Source organism: Schistocerca serialis, chromosome 5, assembly GCF_023864345.2.
Source record: "Schistocerca serialis cubense isolate TAMUIC-IGC-003099 chromosome 5, iqSchSeri2.2, whole genome shotgun sequence".
Taxonomy (NCBI): Eukaryota; Metazoa; Arthropoda; class Insecta; order Orthoptera; family Acrididae; genus Schistocerca; species Schistocerca serialis.
Window position 1 is genome coordinate 356,642,494 of NC_064642.1, and position 20,679 is coordinate 356,663,172.

General features: G+C 38.0%; 1 protein-coding gene across 3 annotated transcripts in view; it reads left to right on the forward strand.

Moving 5' to 3' along the window:
* LOC126482333 (uncharacterized) overlaps positions 1 to 20,679 on the forward strand; it is a 488,737-nt gene that overhangs the window by 178,963 nt on the left and 289,095 nt on the right. For all 3 annotated transcript variants that reach the window (XM_050106394.1, XM_050106396.1, XM_050106395.1), the window contains 4 exons: positions 9,139 to 9,321; positions 9,417 to 9,548; positions 9,714 to 9,896; positions 16,783 to 16,914. In XM_050106394.1, the coding sequence (XP_049962351.1) occupies positions 9,139 to 9,321; positions 9,417 to 9,548; positions 9,714 to 9,896; positions 16,783 to 16,914 (630 nt within the window). The remainder of the gene's footprint in view (positions 1 to 9,138; positions 9,322 to 9,416; positions 9,549 to 9,713; positions 9,897 to 16,782; positions 16,915 to 20,679) is intronic.

The window sequence follows — 20,679 nt, forward strand, 5'->3', positions numbered from 1 at the left end:
AAAAGAGTTACATCAGCTAACTATTCAGTATCAATCATAAAAGCAATCTGAAGTAGAATGAGTGGGTGAAATCAGTTGCAGCCACACAAGTGCAAGCTGTGTTTCAGTCAAATTTCTCTAATCCCTATAATGTATGAGTATAGAAAACTGAGCCAATTCAAAGACAGGTGACAGAAGGGGCAGTGTTTTATAGTTTGTACAGTCCTTTGCACTTGCCCTCTTGGGTAATGCAATAGTTCTACTTTTTGTGATGTCAGATGATGTTATACCCTCTTCATAGAACTCACCAAATAATTTAGTTTTGATGATCACTACTGTTTTGTAGGAGTTCTGCAGGAATTTCTTCTGTATCTGTTGCTTTATTTGATTGCAACCTATTTAAAGCGAAAAAGAACTCTTCTTTTGATTGGTTTTTCATCTTTAGTATACTCATCTAAACTTCCAATTTCAGTACTAGTATATGGGTCTTTGGTATACTCCTTCCATATGTTACTTACATCTTGTATGTCACACAGTAAGCTTCAGCCTGTTTTCCATATTGAAAGTCATCTTCTATTTCTTTGCTAAATTTTTGCAGCCACTTCCCTTTTCTCCAAGTGATACATTGTAGTTGTATTGTTTTTTATTGCTTTATATTGATCAGGGCTTTTTTCTTTTAATTCATCCCTTTGTTCCAATAATGTTGGGGTTATCCAAGGCTTCCTTGTCTCTTAACTTCCTTATTCCTAATAAGCCTGTGGCTGCATGTGTTATATCTGACTTAATAACATCCCAAATGATTTCTTCCCTATAGGATTCTGTTTCTGCATGCTTGAATTCCTGCATGACCTTAAATCTTAAATGTCAAATATGGTAAATTGCTGACAAACCTTTCAAGATGGATTGTCCACATCAAAGAGTGCTTTAAATGAAGTTTCTTCTTTCTGTGTTCATAACAGACCCCAAAACAATTCTGTTGGCTGTATTATAACTTTTACTTTGTTGTAACCAAGTAACACAAATATGGCTTCATTCATTAACCTTTGAACAATAATGGAAAAAGCCTCTTGTGACTCCACATGCAACAAGACAAAAGAAACATGCAGAAGGTGCAAAGTAAGCGATACACAGAACAACTGATGTGAACTGTACAAACTAAAAGAACAGAGTGAAAGTGTGTCAGCACTGTTCCTTGCACATATAGGTGTGAGTTCCCCGTGATGATAGGGCAGAAATTGTGCCGTGTCCACACTCCCTACCAGTGGCCTCAAGTGGCTGGCCTGTCCTGATACTGTTGGCAGTTGATTTTAATACACACATGGCAACACTACTTTCAGCAACCACTGGTAGCAGGTTACAGCATACCTCTCTCTCGTGCAAAGAGGGTGCCCAGACGACGGGGGAGACACCAGTGGCTCGACAAGAGACAAGTCCATTGGATCCAGAGCAGTTGCAGCTGCTGCTGATGGTGGGGATGGGACAGTTTGCTGGGTGCTCACCGGAACATAGGCTGGAACATGTGGAGATGTGGGCACACCCAAGGGTGTGGACTTGTGTGGCACCATACGACAGCACCAGGGAGGATGGTGCCATTGCTATCTCTGTGTCGTCATCAGCAGGCAGGTCCATGTGTGGAAGAGATAGGGCTGGACTCACCAGCGATGATGGGTGAGGCAGTGATGATGAGGGGGATAGTGGAGGTGGCCTGACTGGAACAGCAGGCTGTGGCAATGGACCCATGGCCAGAGACACACTGGCGTCCGGTGCCGGGAAGGTGGAAACGCGGGGTGTTGTACATGGAGGAGGCAGCCAATGTGATGCGGGCCCCTTCACAGCAGGTGACGATGGGCTCAAGGCAGAGGGCAGTGGTGTGGACTGCGATGATGGGGATCCCACCTGTGAACCAATAGCTTCTAGTGATGAGGGGGGCACAACTAATCAAAGTGGCATGCCACCAGCCCACATAGATGTCACAAACACGGTGTTCCCAGTGGCAGACAACAGTGAGCGATATCCTCAGGGTCAGCAACAAATCACAGCGCAAAGCAGCTGGATGAACCTGACCACAGCAGGTGCAGTGTAGGCCATAGAAGGTGGAGGTGCATGTTTGGCTGCTGGCTGTGGAGCAACTCAGCCGGGGTTCACACCTCCATGGGAGCAAAGTGATAGATCTCAGAAAACAGAGAAGAGCATTGTCCAGCAAAGAATACACAGCAAACATTTTCATTTGGGACGTATTTACTAGTAGTTCCAAATCGCCATTTGATTGAGGGTGGAATGGTGGAGCCATAACATGACAAATACCATGACAGGAACAAAACAATTGAATTGTGGAGCCTATTATTCGAAACTCTCAAAAGTGTATGAATAGTGGCCTCAGTCAACATTGATGCACGCAGAAAATGTAATGAAACAAGGAAAATGTATCTACCACCAATAACCAATAGGAATTCAAGAACGGACCCTTAAAGTCCATTTCCATGGCTAGCGAGGAGCAGGCCAGGGGCCAAAGATGCTTAGGAAGCTGCCTGTCATCAAGCAAACTGCTCATAAGCTGCTACAAAACAGACAATTCCACTGTCAACCTCTCGCCAAAAGACAAGTCTCATAGCTAATTTAATGTGTGAAACTCTTTAGTGGTCCTGGTAGAGAAGATGTAGAACCTCGCACTGTGACACATTGGTAATGACTACTCTGGGAGAGGTTTTCTGAGAACAACAGCAAAACAGAGAGGTGACACCTTAAGGAAAAATAATTGCAGAGGGGTTCCGAAGCCAAAACAGGTGGTTTATCTGGGGAGCCCTATTGAACAGACTGAACAATCTGATGGAGAACTGGGTGAGTGCCAACAACAGCTGCTATGCGCTATCTCATTATTGGAAAAACCTCAACAGTGGTCTGCGTTTTATTATCAAGATGGAAGCAAAGCAGTTCTTCATGATCAAATTCTGGATCAGGACCCACAGGAAGGTGAGACAAGGCATCTGCATTGCCATGTTTAGATATAGGTCTAAAAAGGATTTCGTAATTGGAGCAAGACAAGAACAGCACCCAGTGTCATAGGTGGTGTGCTGCCTTGTCAGGCAAAGAAGTGTGTGGTTTAAACAAGGAAATTAAGGATTTATTGTCAGTAATAATGTGAAACTTGGAGTCATATGCAAAAAAGAAAAAAAAAAGAAAAGAAATTTCCAGAGAGCATAGAGTATGGCAAGAGATTCTTTTTCCACCTGAGAGTAACGGTGTGAAAGATTTAGAGGTGAAAGCAGCAGGTCGTTGAGAACCATTGGCATACCAGTGCACTAGGACTGTGCCAAGGCTGTACTGTGATGTGTCAGTCACCAAAACTATGTGCTTGTCCAGAGAGAACATAGCTAAACAAGGGGCCAAGAATAGTTTGGATTTCAAAATTTGAAACACACGTTCACAATCTAGGCTCCAGCAAAAAGGTACATTCTTGCATAACAAGGCATGTAACAGATGGGCCACCCCCATCAGGAATTATGGTAGTAGGATATCTTCCCTAGGAAGGCCTGAAGCTCCCTTGTGGACGAGGGACTAGGCATAGATATAGTGGTGGAGATGTGGTCTGACAGAGGTTGAATTCCACTCCACAAGACATCGAACCCCAAATAAAATAGAAGGTTGAAAAAAATGAGAATTTGTGAGGTGACACTGTAGTCCTGCAGACTGTAAGATAGAAAGCAAAGTGTGCAAATTTTTCAATCGAGTTATTGGCCATGGAGAAGCCCGTGACAACATAATCATCCAGATGATTAATACAAACTGGGACAGGCATAATTAATTGGTATAAAAATCATTGGAAAATAGCAGGAGCACTAGCCACACCAAAAGGAAGTTGCAAATATTGATAGAGAACAAAAGGAGTATTCAAAACCGGAATTCACCAAAACTCTGCATCCACAGGAACCTGCAGATATGCTTCAGACAAATCCATTTTAGAAAAGTACTGGCCACCTGATCTTTTCACCGACAACTCCTCCTGGTGTGGGAGATGATACACATCCGTGATCGACTGCACATTGACAGTAGTGCTGAAGTTGCCACAGTGGTGAAGTTTCCCCGACGGCTTCCGAACTACAACCAGTGGAGACAACCGTTCACTAGCCATAACAGGTTGCACCAACTCTAGATTGAAGTATGTCCAAGTCTACTTTCGCTTGATCTCTCAGGGCAGCAGGAATTTCAGACTACACTGACAGAGCACATCCTTTATTTCCTAAAAACAAGTCCGATAACTCCTCAAACAGTGTTTCCAATTGACAATACAGTAGCTGATTAGACTCAAGGTGAACTGCATCAGTGATAGAAAATCCAAAAGCCTGAAATGCCTCTACATCGAACAAGTTCTCAACACTGGCATCAGCAGCCACCAGAAATGTAATGAAACGAACCACTGACTTGCAAGAGGTAGATGCTGTTAATTGTCCCAACAGCACAATGTTCTGTTTGTTATAGCTTACCAGCTTCCACGTGACCGGTGTCAACAACAGTGAGGCTAAACACACATAGGTTTGAGAATTCAATAGTGTCAGTGCAGCACCTGTGTTGACCAGTAGCGAGAGCACTTGGCGAGAAACACTTAACTTGATAAACAAATTGGGAGAAGTCACAAGCATAGGAGTTGCACAGTTCACATCCATGTCCATATCCTTAGCAATCTTCAGTGAACAACACACGGAGATGATGTGGCCTCTCTTTGGGCAAGCATAAGAAGTAACCCAGTGCTTAGGGCATGCAAAACTTTCTTGCTGGACAGAACAGAAAAGACATGATGGAAACAGAGAATGATGACAGTTTGGCTGCCACAGCCACTTGGGCCAACCTTGTTTTCCTCAACAATGGGCCATCATGTTTACTACCGCCACTGCCACTTTCTCATGCAAGATATGTCTTGCCTTGGTGGACACGCCTTTTAACACTACTGCCGCATTGCCCACTTTTGCGTTTGGTCACCCAAGAAACATCAAAAGATTGTGCTATTTGCAAAACCTCTGCCATTGGGGAGGGGGGGGGGGGGGGGGTGAGGTGTCAGTTTCACAAAGTAAAGCCTTCTGGTTCACTACCCTATCCAGAACTAACCAGATAATTGCGTCTTGCACCATAGAGTCTGCATAAGGGTCATTATAGGTATCAGTAATGAATTGACACTTATGGCTAAGAAGTTTAGCTGCCCAGGCCCTGTATGACAGGTTTGCTTTCTTTTGTCATCGATAGAATTCAGCTCGTGCGCCCCATGACATGCGTAGCCTTGCAGTGGTAGTTGAATGCTGATAAATTGGTCACTACTGAAGTAAGCTGTACAATCACGGCCACTAGCACGACATCCATAATGACTAAGGCTGATGAAACAGCACTTAAATACTACACAGCAGAAACCATTCCAAACTCAGCGCCATTCATGGAATAATCAAGTAATACATGAAACCAATCCAAGTAACACAAAGATGGGTTTATTCATAAACCTCTGAACAATAACGGAAAAAAGCCTCTTGTGACTCCACCCATAACAAGACAAAATAAACATACAGAAGGTATGAAGAAGATGGGTTTATTCATAAACCTCTGAACAATAACCGAAAAAAGCCTCTTGTGACTCCACCCATAACAAGACAAAATAAACATACAGAAGGTGCAACATACATGACACACAGAGCAACTAATGTGAGCAGTAAAAACTAAAAGAACACAGTGGGAGTGAGTCAGCACTGCTCTGCATGTGTGTAGGTGTGAGTCGCCTGTAGCAGAGGCCACGCTGTGTGCACGCTTCCCACATGTGGCCTCTTGTGGCTGGTCTGCACTGATACAGTTGGCTATTGATTTAAGTACACATGTTGCACTCACATTAAAATGCACTATAGTTGGAGTCATGAATGATGGTGGTCAAGTTCAGGCATGTTCTGCACACACCAGTGTCACATATACTCTGACAGCTAATAAGCATTCACTATGCTCTGAGCGCTTTGCTGTGAATGACATAGCTAATGCAAGCATTAAAGGTGATTGTAGCAAGTTGCTTAGTGAATTTAGATTTCATTTATTGTGAGTTGACATTGCTGATTGTGGTATTAAGTGATAAATTCTGCGTAAGTAAGTGGAAGATGTAATTTGCAGGATAGACACTTTCTTCAAGCAGAAAAAAGTACGTGCATTCACATACCACAACTGTTGCTTGGAATTGTCAGCAATGCAATTGCTGTCCATGCATTGACATGCGTGAACCCCCATCATACGTGGATCGGACCTATAGTAGCAGGATACAGCACCCTTACTTTCTTTGGCCAGGGAAAGAGGGGTTAGTGTGTGTAAGGATTCACAATTCCTCCTGTTAATAATGAAAAAGACATGAAACTAATTATATAGAGTGCTGTTCACTACATACTGAAGCATGTATCTACATCTACATCTACATCCATACTCCGCAAGCCACCTGATGGTGTGGGGCGGAGGGTACCTTGAGTACCTGTATCAGTTCTCCCTTCTATTCCAGTCTCGTATTGTTCGTGGAAAGAAAGATTGTCGATATGCCTCCATGTGGGCTCTAATCTCTCTGATTTTATCCTCATGGTCTGTTCGCGAAATATACGTAGGAGGGAACAATATACTGCTTGACTCCTCGGTGAAGGTATGTTCTCGAAACTTCAACAAAAGCCCGTATCAAGCTACTGAGCGTCTCTGTTGCAGAGTCTTCCACTGGAGTTTACCTATCATATCCGTAACGCTTTCGCGGTTACCAAATGATCCTGTAACGAAGCTCACTGCTCTCCGTTGGATCTTCTGTATCTCTTCCTGTAACCTGCTTCCTTTGTTTTCGGACTGCATTTCCTCAGGATTCTTCCAATGAATCTCAGTCTGGCATCTGTCTTATCGACGATTAATTTTATATGGTCATTCCATTTTATATCACTCCTGATGCCTACTCCCAGATAATTTATGGAATTAACTGCTTCCAGTTGCTGACCTGCTATATTGTAGCTAAATGATAAAGGATCTTTCTTTCTATGTATTCGTAGCGCATTACACTTGTCTACATTGAGATTCAGTTGCCATTCCCTGCACCATGCGTCAATTCATTGCAGATCCCCCTGGTTGCAGATCACATCAGCACTCACTTTACAAATGAAATAACCAGTTCTATCTAGTAGTGTTATATATGTGGTGTATTTATGTTAAGAATCCACTTCTCACAACAATGTGAAGAGTGTGACACTAAGCAGATAACAAAAAGATGTTTTTCGATGTGCTAGATAAACAACTCAGCCAACTATAGCATAATAGATTGGTATTTTTTCATGTAGCTCCCCAGTATGAGGAGATTCACAATATATAAATGTTAGTTCATTCCATTCTATTTATTACCCGGTCACAATCTTCAGCTATAAAATAACTCAAAATTTGTGTCAGTGAGTTGATCAGGTTACAGTAGTACTGTTGTAACAGAGTTATTCCTGACAGGATGGAAAAATATAAGTTCTGCAGAATACAAATTTTAATATGCAGAGTCTGTCAGAAAACTTTAAGGAATGAAAAGTATTACTTATGTGTTTATTATACATTTAGTAATTGATCACACATGTTGTACAACCTTCAGTTTAGCACAAGGTTATTTTAAATGTTCAAAATGTTCACCGTCGGCGGCTATACACATAACATAATGATGAGCGGTCGCTGCAACTGCATCAGTCAATGTTACAGGGAGATAGCTGCACATGTTGCTGTAATCTCCTGGCAAAGTCCCTCCAGCATGTGTGGCTTACGTTGATAGACGTTATCTTTCACAGTTCCCCACAAATAAATGTCCGTAGGTGCTATATCTGGCGACCATGGAGGGAACTCAATGGGCCATCTTCATCCAATCCAGTGCCCTGGAAAATTGTCATCCAGGACAGCTTGTACGGTTAGGTGGTAGTGTGGTGGGTCCCATCCTGTTGGTAGAAGACCTCTTCATCAGCTCCAAAAAGTGCATGTATACCTGGAAAAATTGATGTGCATAACATTTCCAGGTACACTTCTCCAGTGACTGTAGCATTAAAGAAAAAGGTTCCTACTAAGCCCCTAGATGATAGTCCACACCACACATGAACCCCTGGTAGATTGACTGCTTTGTCCACATAAACATGTGGATTTTCCATGCTCTATATACACGTTATACCAATTCACGATTCCATTAAGTTTAAATTGTTCTTCGTCACTCCACGCTACCTTCATCACAAATTGTTCACCTTCAGTTACCATTTGCTGGTGCCATTCGCAAAATTGCATACGGCGATCACGATCGTCATCATTAATTGCGTCCAGTAATCGTGGAATGTAAACTTTCCACTTTGCAGCTTTCAGAATTCTTCGTACATTTGTACTGCTAACTCCCACTTCTCGTGCACATTGCGTTGCAGACTTCTGTGGAGAATTAACAAATGTTTACAATATGAGAGGCCATGAAGCAGGACTTGTAGCTGCACGCAGTCTTCCTGATCTTCCTTTGTGAATATTACAAATCGTTCCATGCAATTCAAACTTGTCAATGATGCATTGGCAGTTTCTGTTTCAAACTTCCGCCTCCACTGACATTGCACTTCAATGGCATTATCAAATTTGAAAAACCACTTCACAATACATTTTCATTGCTTGAATGTCAAGCGACCTCTAATTATCTTGTTTTCTCAATACCGAGATGGAAAAATGCCATGTGGCTAGGGCCTCCCGCCGGGTAGACCGTTCGCCTGGTGCTGATCTTTCAAGTTGATGCCATGTCGGTGACTTGCAAGTTAATGGGGATGAAATGATGATGATAAGGACAACACAACACCCAGTCCCTGAGTGGAGAAAATCTCCAACCCAGCTGGGAATCAAACCCGGGCCGTTAGGCATGGCATTCCATCACGCTGACCACTCAGCTACCAGGGGCGGACAATACTGAGATGAAAGTACTAACATCTGTTGAGCCAAAGACAATACTACAACACACTCGTAGCTCAAATCAGACAACAATACCGATATCTCGATACAACCTGACAAAGAGTGTATACATTTTTCTGGTGGACTCTGTATACAAAAAGATGTGATCAAATGTTTTAAAACCTCTGTAATTTGTTATGTTTATTGCCTTTTAAGCATTTCATTTCATTAAATTTATCGTTTCAGATGACAATGATGATGAGGAATCGATGCAGGTTCTAACAGATCTGGAAACCATTGATGATGACTGTGATCGACATGGTATACAGTTTGTGAAAATTGATGATGATACAGCTGCTAAAGAATTTGGCATAGATGACGTTCCTGCAATTGTTTACTTTGAGAAGGGAATTCCAAATGTTTATGATGGTATCTAGTAAATATATGCATATGCATGCCATTCTGCTCTATGTATTTAATTTAATGTTTTTAGATCTGTTTTAAAATAATTTTAAATGTTACAGGGAATCTTGAAAATGAGGATGAAATCTTAGAATGGCTGGTAGATCAGTTAGAAAAAGATGAGATAGAGGACGTCACTGATGAGATGCTTGACAGGCTCATAAAGGATGGAAAAACAGTAGCAGTTCTTTTCTGTAAGGATGCAAACATTCAATGCATTCTCTTTTTAGAGCTGTTCTTATTCTCCAATCATAATCAGATGATTCTTTGAGTGAAAAGAGATTTTATATTTTTGCATTGTGTATTTATATGATACACTTCAGAATTTGAATGAGAGTAGATTTTGTATTTTTTCTCAGATGACAACAATGATAGAAAATCACAGCGTGCCTTGAATGAATTAGAAAATATAGATGATGAATGTGACCAGCTAGGGATTGTGTTTGTTAAGATTGATGACCCAGAAGAAGCGAAAGAGTATGGGGTTGAGAAGATTCCAGCGCTCATCTATTTTGAGGGTGGAATTCCAACTTATTATGAAGGTATATGTCCACTGTCAGTCCATCCTTGTTTGTGTGTCTGTGTGTGTGTGTGTGTGTGTGTGTGTGTGTGGGGAGGGGGGGGGGGGGAGGGAGAACACACAAATGGAAAAAAAGTAATGTTAGAAACATTAAGTAATAAACGGTTATATTTTTTCTCATTGCAACAACAATCACATTTAAGTAAATTGATTTGTTGTAATCTGTCCACAATCTTTCATGAATATGTTTTATTTTTGCTTTTTTTTTATCATGTGTCTCCTCAAATGTTTATAGAACTCCTGTTGCACTAATCATTGAAAAATTGTACTTTATTTTAACATATCATAATATGCTCTGTTATCTATTCATGTCTGTTTGCAAACACTCTTAATGCACATATGTCCCTATAGTTTTAATTTAAGTGGAAACATCAGTCTGTCAAGTATACAAAAATCGGTATGACACTAATCCAAATAAATATACAGGGTGATTCACAAAGCTATCCAAGTATTTTAATATGTTGTCCTACAAGAAAAAAAAAAATAAATAAACAGTTCATACAAACATAGGTCTGCAAATGTTTCGTTACAGAGTTGCAGCTCATAAAAGATTTTGCCTGAAATTTAGCGACTTCACTAATATGAAGCCATTGCAAAACTGTATGAGGTTAAAGTAAACTACAATTTCCATCTATTTTGTTGTTATTGGTCTGATGAATCTAATAAAACATGTCTCAGATGTGTATCTGCAGTAGTTTTCCAGAACATCCAGAGAAGCAAAGATTAAGATGAAGAACAACCCTGTGAAACTGAAACGAGCAACAAAAACGGTTCATACACTTGCAGCTAAATGCATTGAACTCAGTGGAGACATTTTGGACCATTTATTGTGAATGTATTGTGAAACTGTATGTACACTGTACAACTTCTTTAACACAGCATTGTTTTTTCTGGTTTAATATGAATTCACGTGTGCTGTGGTATTAATAAAAGCAGATTATCTGACATGTACATACAGTTTCAGTTAACGTTATTACCATCCTTTTTCCAAAATCAAATTCTCTACAATTTATGTTGAAAACTTTGTGCAATTGTCTGGAATTTAAAAAAAACAAATTGGGCCAAGTAGTTAATAAATTAAAAATTATACAAAATTACTTCTTTGCTTCTCTTGATGTTCTGGAACTGCAGATACACATCTGGGACATGTTTTATTAGATTCACCAGATCAAGAACAACAAAATAAATGGAAATTGTGCTTTACTTTAACCTCATGAAGTTTTGCAATGGCTTCATATTAGTGATATTGCCAAATTTCAGGTAAAATCTTTTATTAGCTATAACTCGATAACTAAACATTTGCAGACCTATATTTATATTTTTCTTTAGTTTTACTTGTAGAATAACATATTAAAATATTTGCATATCTTCATGAATCACCCTGTTGAACGAGTGCCCTTTTACTTGGTAACAGAAGTTTGCCAGAAACAGAAGTATATTTCTCGTAAGGATTTGGAACATAGAGTCTCATTTTAAGGTACAAAAAGAGGGAAAAGGCAGAGGAAATGAAACTTTTCAAAATTCATACAATCCTTTTCTCTGTAATAGGGTTCAAAGACTCTTGTCAAGTCTCTCTTTTTAACAAGTTATGAAAACTTGTATTGAAAAAGCTGGTGGAACATGTAATTTTTGTTTGTCTTTAGATTTCTTCTTCGCTGTGTATAGATAGAAACATTTAAAATTATTTAGATGTGGTCATTTTATTTATTTACAAAACATCAAATGCCATTTTAAAATGAAACATTTATTTAAAACCACAAAAGTACAATACTGAAAATATGTCAGAACCATCAAAGTATGCCAAACACCACTACTGAACTGAAGCAAAGAAGATTGTATAAAGACAAGTGACAACTGTCAAAGATTACTAATGTATAAGAACATTGAAAAAAACACTGATATTTCCAGTCTCCTGCAATGCTGTATATGTATCATAAGAAAGGCACTATACCAACAAGGTTCTACACCATCTGTAACGTTATAAATGGTAACCCTTTTGTCATAATGTCTGCTTTCCATCTCTGTAATTCACCCTAACCTTCTTCTCTTTAACTAGTTGATGAATGTAATGAGACTTACTCTCTATATGTTTTGATCATTCACAAAATCCTGATCCATTAATAAATTTGATAGCACTTTGTTGAACTACTTGCAAAATAGGAACTGAGGACTCATCAGCAACTGAAGTTTCTTTCAGGAGTTAATCTAACCACACAACTGATTTGGAAGCTTGACTTGCACCCACGTATTCCACTGCAATTTACTTTTCCACACTACTGGGCCTCCATGGAGCTTGAATAGGATGCCACTTGATCATCTTGTGCTTCTGTCCCCACTGTGATCAGCATCACTATAAGCTTCAGTATTTCAGTTTTCATTCTTCTCAAACTTCCATCTCTAACTGTTAATTTAATATACTTGAATATTTGCATGAGCAATGCAAAATGTGCCTGTGTTAGGAGCCTTGAACTCTCGATGCAACATTAACAGCATATGATAAATCTGATCCTGTACCTTGTCTTAAGTACGTCATTCTTCTAGCCATTTCTCAATAGGGTTCAGCATTATTAAAAGGAAGTGACTTGCCCAATATCCACCCAAGTTTAACGGGTAAAGATAATGGTTTTGCATCCATCATACTGTATTTGTCTAAAATTCTCTTCACTATGCAGTCTTATTTATTGTGATCTGAAAACATTCAACCAACCGTTCAATAAACATAGTTGTCGCATCAGTAGAACCCATAACCAACATGTCACCAACATAAAACAACGGTACCAGGTTTTCACCATAGAACATACGTGGATCTGAACAGCTCTCCCATAAACTACATAAGAAATTTAACAAGACATTCATACTATCATTTTGAGGCTACTTTAAGCCATACAGACTCTTCAGTACTTTGCATACATATTCTGTACCACCATCAAAGCCCTCTGGTTGACACACGTATATTTCCTCTTTTAAAAAACCATTTAGAAATGCTGTTCTTACATCAGGTTGCCTTAAACACCAATCATGTTGAACTTCAACACTCAACAGGGCTATCATAATCTCAGAACTTGTAACAGGGCTAAATGCGCCAGCGTAATGTATTCCAAAACACTGTGTATATCATTTTGCCGTTAGCTGGTCCATATACCGAATCATTTCATTGTTTGCATTTAATTTTGTTGCAAAGGCCCATAAATTTTCAATGATTTTGTTTTTTTCAGTTTTGTAAACTAACTCCCATGTTTTATTCCTTTCCAGAGCACTCATTTATTCATTGCTTTCTTCCATTCCTTGGAATTTTCTAACTGCACTGCTTCTTCATAGTTCCTTGGTGTCTCGCAAAGAAGTGTCACTCTCAGATGATGGGCTGAATCTTGACAGTAGCATGATAGTTTCTTCAAATTTTGCTATTCACATAAATTGTGACTTCCTATTTCTTCACTTCTCGCTTTGAAGTTGCTCTCAACTTGTCCCTCAGTGTCACTTGAATGGTTGCTAATTCCTTCATCACTTATTGCTAGACTTTGTTCTAATTCTTTCATCACTTATTGCTAGACTTTGTTCATACAATCCCACTGTCTCTCCTGTTCAGATTCAACATTATCATGTTAATTGTGTGTAACCTTTTCATTCTCATCTACATCAGATACGTCAACAAACTTTGTGCTCTCTTGAATAAATGGTTTCTGTAGCTGTTTGCAGTTGAATTTTACGTGTCTGCATACATACACAGTCTTCTTCTTCTTCTTTTTTCCCCAGGAAAATAAACACAGTATCCACATTCATCATAACCAACCACATATCCTTTTGAAGATTTGGCATCAGACTTCCTGTGCTTTTGTGTGGGAATCCAAGCATAGCATTCCACTTCAAATATCACCAAATTATCAAAATGATCTTTTTTCTTCAAAAATATATCAATTGGAGTTTTACCTTTGATTTTTGTGGAACCATTTCAATTCAGAGTGTATGTTGCAGCCAGAATTGTATCACCCCACAGTGATTTTGGTAATATTTAGCAGAGCATAACCGAGAACATGCAATCTCACAAAGGATTCTATTTTCCCACTCATTAACTTCATTCTGCTGAGAAGAATATGGTGCAGTAATTGAATGTTTTAGTCCAATTGAGTTAGAAAACTTATGTACATATTTATTATGGAACCCATTGTCACTGTCTGTTTGTAACACTGTCGCAGTAACATCAGCTCAAGTTTTTATCGCTTTAACGAACAGTAATAATTTTTCTTTAATTTCATCTTTGTATCTCAAAAGGTGCATTACTCTAAAAGGAGCAAAGTATCAATGATCATGTAAATCTTTTTCTTCTGCTGGTCCACAAACATCTTCATGAACTAATTCTCCAGGTTTAGTGGGCTTCTGCACTCTTTCACCAAATGCCAGCCTATGATGTGTACCATAGTCACATCCCTCACAAAAGCTACTGTCAGTCATTATCTCTGTGCTGTGATTCTTCAGATACAGGCACACATAAAATTTTATTTTGATGACCCATTTTTTCATGACATCTCCTTAAAGTATCATCAGTTTTAGCAACAACACAGGACTTTTCTTGATGAACAACAGTCACAGCTAGACGATAAAGTTCATTTTCACCACAGCATGTAGCTACAGCAATTGCAGTATTATTTTTGAAAAATACCCATGATTTGCCATAATTTTTGATTACTTGATTTTTTTTTTTTACTTTGTTAGTGGAAAATAAGTTATGGCATCCATCAGGAAGAAATAAAATATCTTCAAAATGTTGTTCTGTCCGTTTCTGTCCATTGAATACATATACGTCAGTTCAACTTGTACCAAATGCTTCAATTTGTAAACATTCTTGGCACTATTCATCTTTCTTGGAATGAGATTTTCACTCTGCAGCGGAGTGTGCACTGATATGAAACTTCCTGGCAGATTAAAACTGTGAGCTGGATCAAGACTCGAACTCAGGACCTTTGCAAAGGTCCTGAGTTCGAGTCTCGGTCTGGCACACAGTTTTAATCTGCCAGGAAGTTTCATCTTCCTTGGAGTTCCAAATGATTCATATGTAGTGTACCAGTTATGTTGATTTGCTTTGTGATGTGTCACACCACTGTCAATGTGCAGCTCATCACAGTCCAGTGCATTCAGAACTGTAGAAAAATTGTTGTGTCTCACCATTAAAACTTTTTTCCCAGTTTCCGGAGAACCTGCCTGTTGACAGTTTCATGAATCTTCCACTGATATCAGACTACTTGATAACATAACACAGTCTTCTGTTTTGTTCTGTGCTGTTACATTCGTTTGATCGATGGCTCTTTCTCTTGCACTCAAAACAGACCAACTTTGTTTTATACTGTTTTGAGAAGTGACCTTCTTAACCAGATGAAAAGCATTTTCTAGCTCTGTTCCTTTTATAATGAGACATCTTTAATGTAACTGCTTCAGATGAAGTTTGTTGGCACCTTCGTCACAGTTGATTAATCTTCATATTCAACATAGTTTCTGTAGCAGCACTTTAATCATCATGATCTGTTATTCTCACTTCATAATTAGACACCTTTTTTGTAACTTATTCCATGTCTTCTTTTCAGTAGGTACATCATGCCATGTAATATAAATGTAATTGAATTCTTTGGGTAAAGTGTTTGCAAAAATCATGTACAAAGATCACCATCGTCACTCCACTTGTCTAACAATGAAATCTGAGTTTGCACTGCATCAAATTTGGCAAGGTGGCCTTGTATTGCACCAGATGCTTCCCACTCAGTGTTATGAAATTTGTGTCTATCCAGATCAATGTTTTCAGATGAGAGAAAATGATAAATCTTATGTAGCCTATCCCAAATCTCTGTAACAGTCTTGCATTCTCCAACGTGAAGTAAAGGCTTGGTGTTGTGATAGAATTAGCCATTTTCTCACTTTTGCATTAGCCTTGGTCCATTTAAAAAGCTTGGTTTTACAATTTTGTCCACTTTCTCCTGACTTGATCAGATCATTTAGCTACAACATCAAAGATTTTGTCACACTTTAAAATAATTCTCATTACGATTCTCCAGTTCTCCCAATTTTCTTCACAAGTGTGTTTTTCAATTTGTCTTTTGTCAGCCATTGTCCCATCTGTTGTTCTTCTATTAGTGAAGAGTATTGTTGAAATCAGCTACAACCGTCACACTTCATAAAAACTTTGTAAGCCACACCCCTAATCTGCTACCATATTGACATTCAGAACCACAAAAGTAAGGCAATACTGAAAATATTTCAAAACCATCAGAGCACAGCAAACACCACTACTGAACTGAAGCAAAGAAGTTGGTATAAAGAAAAGTGACATCCTTCAAAGATTAACATAAAAGAACATTGCAAAAATGCTGATACTTTCACGTTATTCACAAACTAATGTCCCAGTTACTGTTTTTGCAAGGCATGGAACTAGAAAAATGTTAGAAAACTAAATCCTGAGTGTTAATCTCTAGCCATCTTGTGACTGTCAACTGACTTTCCATGTGATTATTTCATAAGTTACTTCTTAGTTTTCCACTTTTTATGTGCTTTTTGCTGTTTTGCTCATATATGAGCAAAACATCACTAATTTGTCATTATTATTATATATCAAAATTATTTTAGCTGTGACAGATCTCTTTGAGATTCAAGTCTGCAAATCAGTGTTGTTGAAAGACCCATAAATAGAATAAATGCTTTGGAAAATCTTATGTTGTCTCATTATAACTAATGTTCCATCAGTGTGCATTAACATGGGCATCCAGAGACTGGCAGAGGTCAAAACCAGTAAAGATTTAATGCAGTTAGAGTTTAGAGTTATATATGTGTTTTCATTCATCCTACAATAATGTTTTATTTCCCAGGAAATCTGGAGGAAGAGGAGAAAGTTTTATCCTGGCTTGAACACCAGATCAAAACAGATGAGATTGAAGATGTAACAGATGAGATGCTAGACATGATAATTGGCAAGATGACCCACGTTGCTGTCCTGTTTTGTAAGTGTTAATACTACTGCTTACATAGAAATTACTAGGTAATATATCCTTGAAACAGTAAATTATAAAAATATCATGAAATACATATTTTCTTTGTTACTGTAAATGCAGACAGTGAGTGCTGGAGCTTGTAAATCTGTGAGATTTGTTGTGGTTTCATGGATATTTTAAAGTGAGATATCATGTGTGCAACATATTATTATACTGATATTCTATTCCACTACAAAATGCCTGTTACTAATAGAACTATCCAATTTTATCTTTCTAATCAGTGTTTTCGTATTGTGTACTGGAACATTTGTCTTCAAACACTTAGTAATCATTGTTCAATTTATCTGTAAGTCTCACTTAACAATTATATAACAGCACAAACATAACATTTAGGACAAAGTAACTGGGAAAACTGCTTCTGCCAGACATCATCTGAGTTCTTGTTGCTGCCTTATTGTTACTCTGTTTAATCTTAATCTTTATAGTAACTGTGCTGATTTCTTCTTCATTTTAAATGTGGATTATTAATTAATTCAGGCTTTCATTTATTCTGTATAGCCTGTGTTGTAGTTACTGATTAAATTTTTATGGATTCATAAAACACACACACACACACACACACACACACACACACTATTTACAGTAAAGCACTGCATTTGAGCTTAACAATTTATGCTAAACAATTAATAAGTTGAGCTCAAATGCAGTGCTCTCAAGGAAAGTATGCAACAAAGATGTACAGAGCTGCAGATATTTCATGATGGAGCACATCTGAAATGCATCATACTTAGATAACTTTAAGTTTAGTGACTAGTTACATTATGTTTTTATTTATATTTTAAGTAGACAGTCACAGGAACATGCTGCAAAACAGTAGTATGTATAAACAGACTGACCCAAAGTCAACAAAATTATGTGATCTCTTTCCCAGCAAATAATGTGGTCACATGCAAGTGAAATCAGTTAGTGATTCATAGTACTTCCCTTTGTTATAAGATGATTATTCTCACTGGCAAACTGTTTAGTTTTTAAAATATAAACCTGAAATGGCCAAATGGTTGGAATAATTCATAAAAAACCACAAATAAACAAATTGAATGTGTAATTAAAGTGATAAGTAATGATAACCTACAATTCATTAATTAAAAGGCTTGTAAAATAATTCAAAATCATGGATATTAGCCTACAGTAATCAGCATAATGCTACAGCTGAATGTGAAAATAGCAGCTTGGAAGAAACTGCAAGAACAGTGCTCCTTGCAGGTGGGCTACCAATAAAATTACGAGCTGAACCCATAAACATGGCAACTTAAATTTTAAACAAAAGAAGCATAGGTATGTTGATGAAAGAGCACTTCACAAGTTGTGCACTGGATCAGTCAGTGATTTTGCCAAACTAAAGATATTTGGAGAGATGGTCTGCAGACATATCCCAAAGAAGGACAACTATATTGGAATCCCAACGCTGAAAACATTTTTCTAGTTGGATGTGACACTGCAGTGTAAAGGTGTATTGTGTTTGGTTAGAAGTTACAATACATTGTGATATTATTTACATGGTTAAATTGAACAAGGTGTGACAATCTGAGACGGTAATAGAGAAAGAAGATGGAGTATTCATCATATCTGAGATTTTTGGCAATGAAGAGTGTACACCGTTCAAAATTTATCATTCTTTACACTGTCTAGGTGACACAAGCTTGCCTTATCATTGGGAACTAGACCTGATGTCATCTCTGTGGTGCAAAGTTTGTCAACAGCTTGAGAAGCAAGAAAAAACTAACTAGAGTGCCATGAAGAGGATCTTAAAGTATCTACATGGAACAGTAGCTTGTGGTTAATATTATTGAAGTGGTTGTGGTATTCATTTGCCTGTCTGTTGTGACTCAGACTACATAGGAGTTGCTGTCATTCAGAGCACAACCACAGATTTTGTTTTTAAATAAGGTGAAGCTACCATAGTTTGGAACTCTCAGTGGCAGAAGATGGTTACATTGTCAACAACATACTTATATTATCTTTCCTCCTGTCAAACTGTGAAAGAAATTATGTGGACTAAATCACCCATAGAAAATATCATGAAGCTAACAGAATTACACACCACCTTGTATATGGACTGTCAAACTGTCATCCGATTGATCAAGAATTCTGAGAATCATAAACAAGCAAATCATATAGGTTTAAAATATCATGTTATACAAAAATAAGTTCAACTTAAGTCTTCACTCTGGAGTGTGTCAGTTCCGCAAGTCAGCAAGAAGATATTGCCGTATTTACCTGAGCATAACATAACCCTGATTACAAATGACCGCCCCTTTTTTCTTTCAGGAGGATTCTTGAGAAAAATTTATTTTTAACATATTCTAGAGTAATCGAAATTAATAACTGTTTTGCTGACATAAAGTATCTATCAAAAATGTTAACATTATATCTTTAGTAAATTTATGCCATTTATTGATTGTCTACATTTTGATAATACAAGGAGAAATAAAATAAATGCAAAGAAATAGTTTATTTTAATTTGTGGTTCATTTTCTTTTCTACACTTTTTGCTTACTAACTCTGTTGACTAATACTCTGTTTTTAATCACTGTTATCATCCTAATAGCTCAGCTGCGAAATTTATATCTTCGTTGTCACAAACATTTGACTGTTTCTTCAGAATATGTTGCAATTTTTAAGGTTATAGTCACTGTGGGACCTGAGATCACAGCTGATTTTTATCCAAATACATATCAGATTTTGGTTCTATAGTGACATGAAAATGTTACGTCTCCTGCTTCCAAACATATCATCTGCCTGCTTCTGTCTTATTGGCTGCATAGAAGCAGCAACTAACACACCACATTTCAGTCCCATCAGACATCTCAGTGAGCATCGACAACATTGCAGCATGAAACACATAAGTATGTCATTGACCCATATCTAGACCATTACCATTTCCTGCAGAAATGAAAATTGTTATTGAGTATTTGTCCAGTTTTAAAGTTAGTTCAATTCCGAATACCATTGGATTCAGACAAACAGCAGTTTAAACATGGTAGATTTTCCTAAAAAGCCAATAGATTCCCATGGTTGGCGACTTGACATAATTCACTGCATAGTGCTGTGATGGAGCAACTGTGAAACATGGACTGCGATATCTTTGAAGGTGCAAGTCACATGTAACAACAAGAACTAATACATAAATAAAAGATCACAATCATGATTCAGTCCAATTCTTGAACCTTTGTTCATCCTGCAATCTACTGATGTCTGTAGGTGCTATCTCCATGATGGCTGCTGTAATTTATTCTTGAGACAACAATCCCAGTCAGTTTAATACAATTTATTTCCTCTTACAGCAATTTTTGGGTTTGCAGCCAGATCCCATCAACATTCTGCCACTATATTTCGACCCAGAGATCTCCACCCATTCTCAGGTGAGTAGACGAAGTACAGCTTAGTATTTTGTCTACTCACCTGAGGATGGCCAGACATCTCTGAGCCAAATTTTGTGCAAACCAAAAAATTACTGGAAGAAGAAATACGCCAGGAAAATTGCAGAAGTCACAATTTATTTCGTTTGTTAGACATTTGATTCTGGATTAATTTTCCTTCTTGTTTCATCTGAATATTACCATCATCTTCTAAAACTGATTAAAAGCTGGTAATGTTTTCATCCTGTATTCTAATATGAAAACAGTGAACGAATTTCTCATTTGTAACCCACTTAGGGGGTAAGTCATTACTTACTGTCTTTCATAATGAAATAAAATGTTGTACTAATTTCAG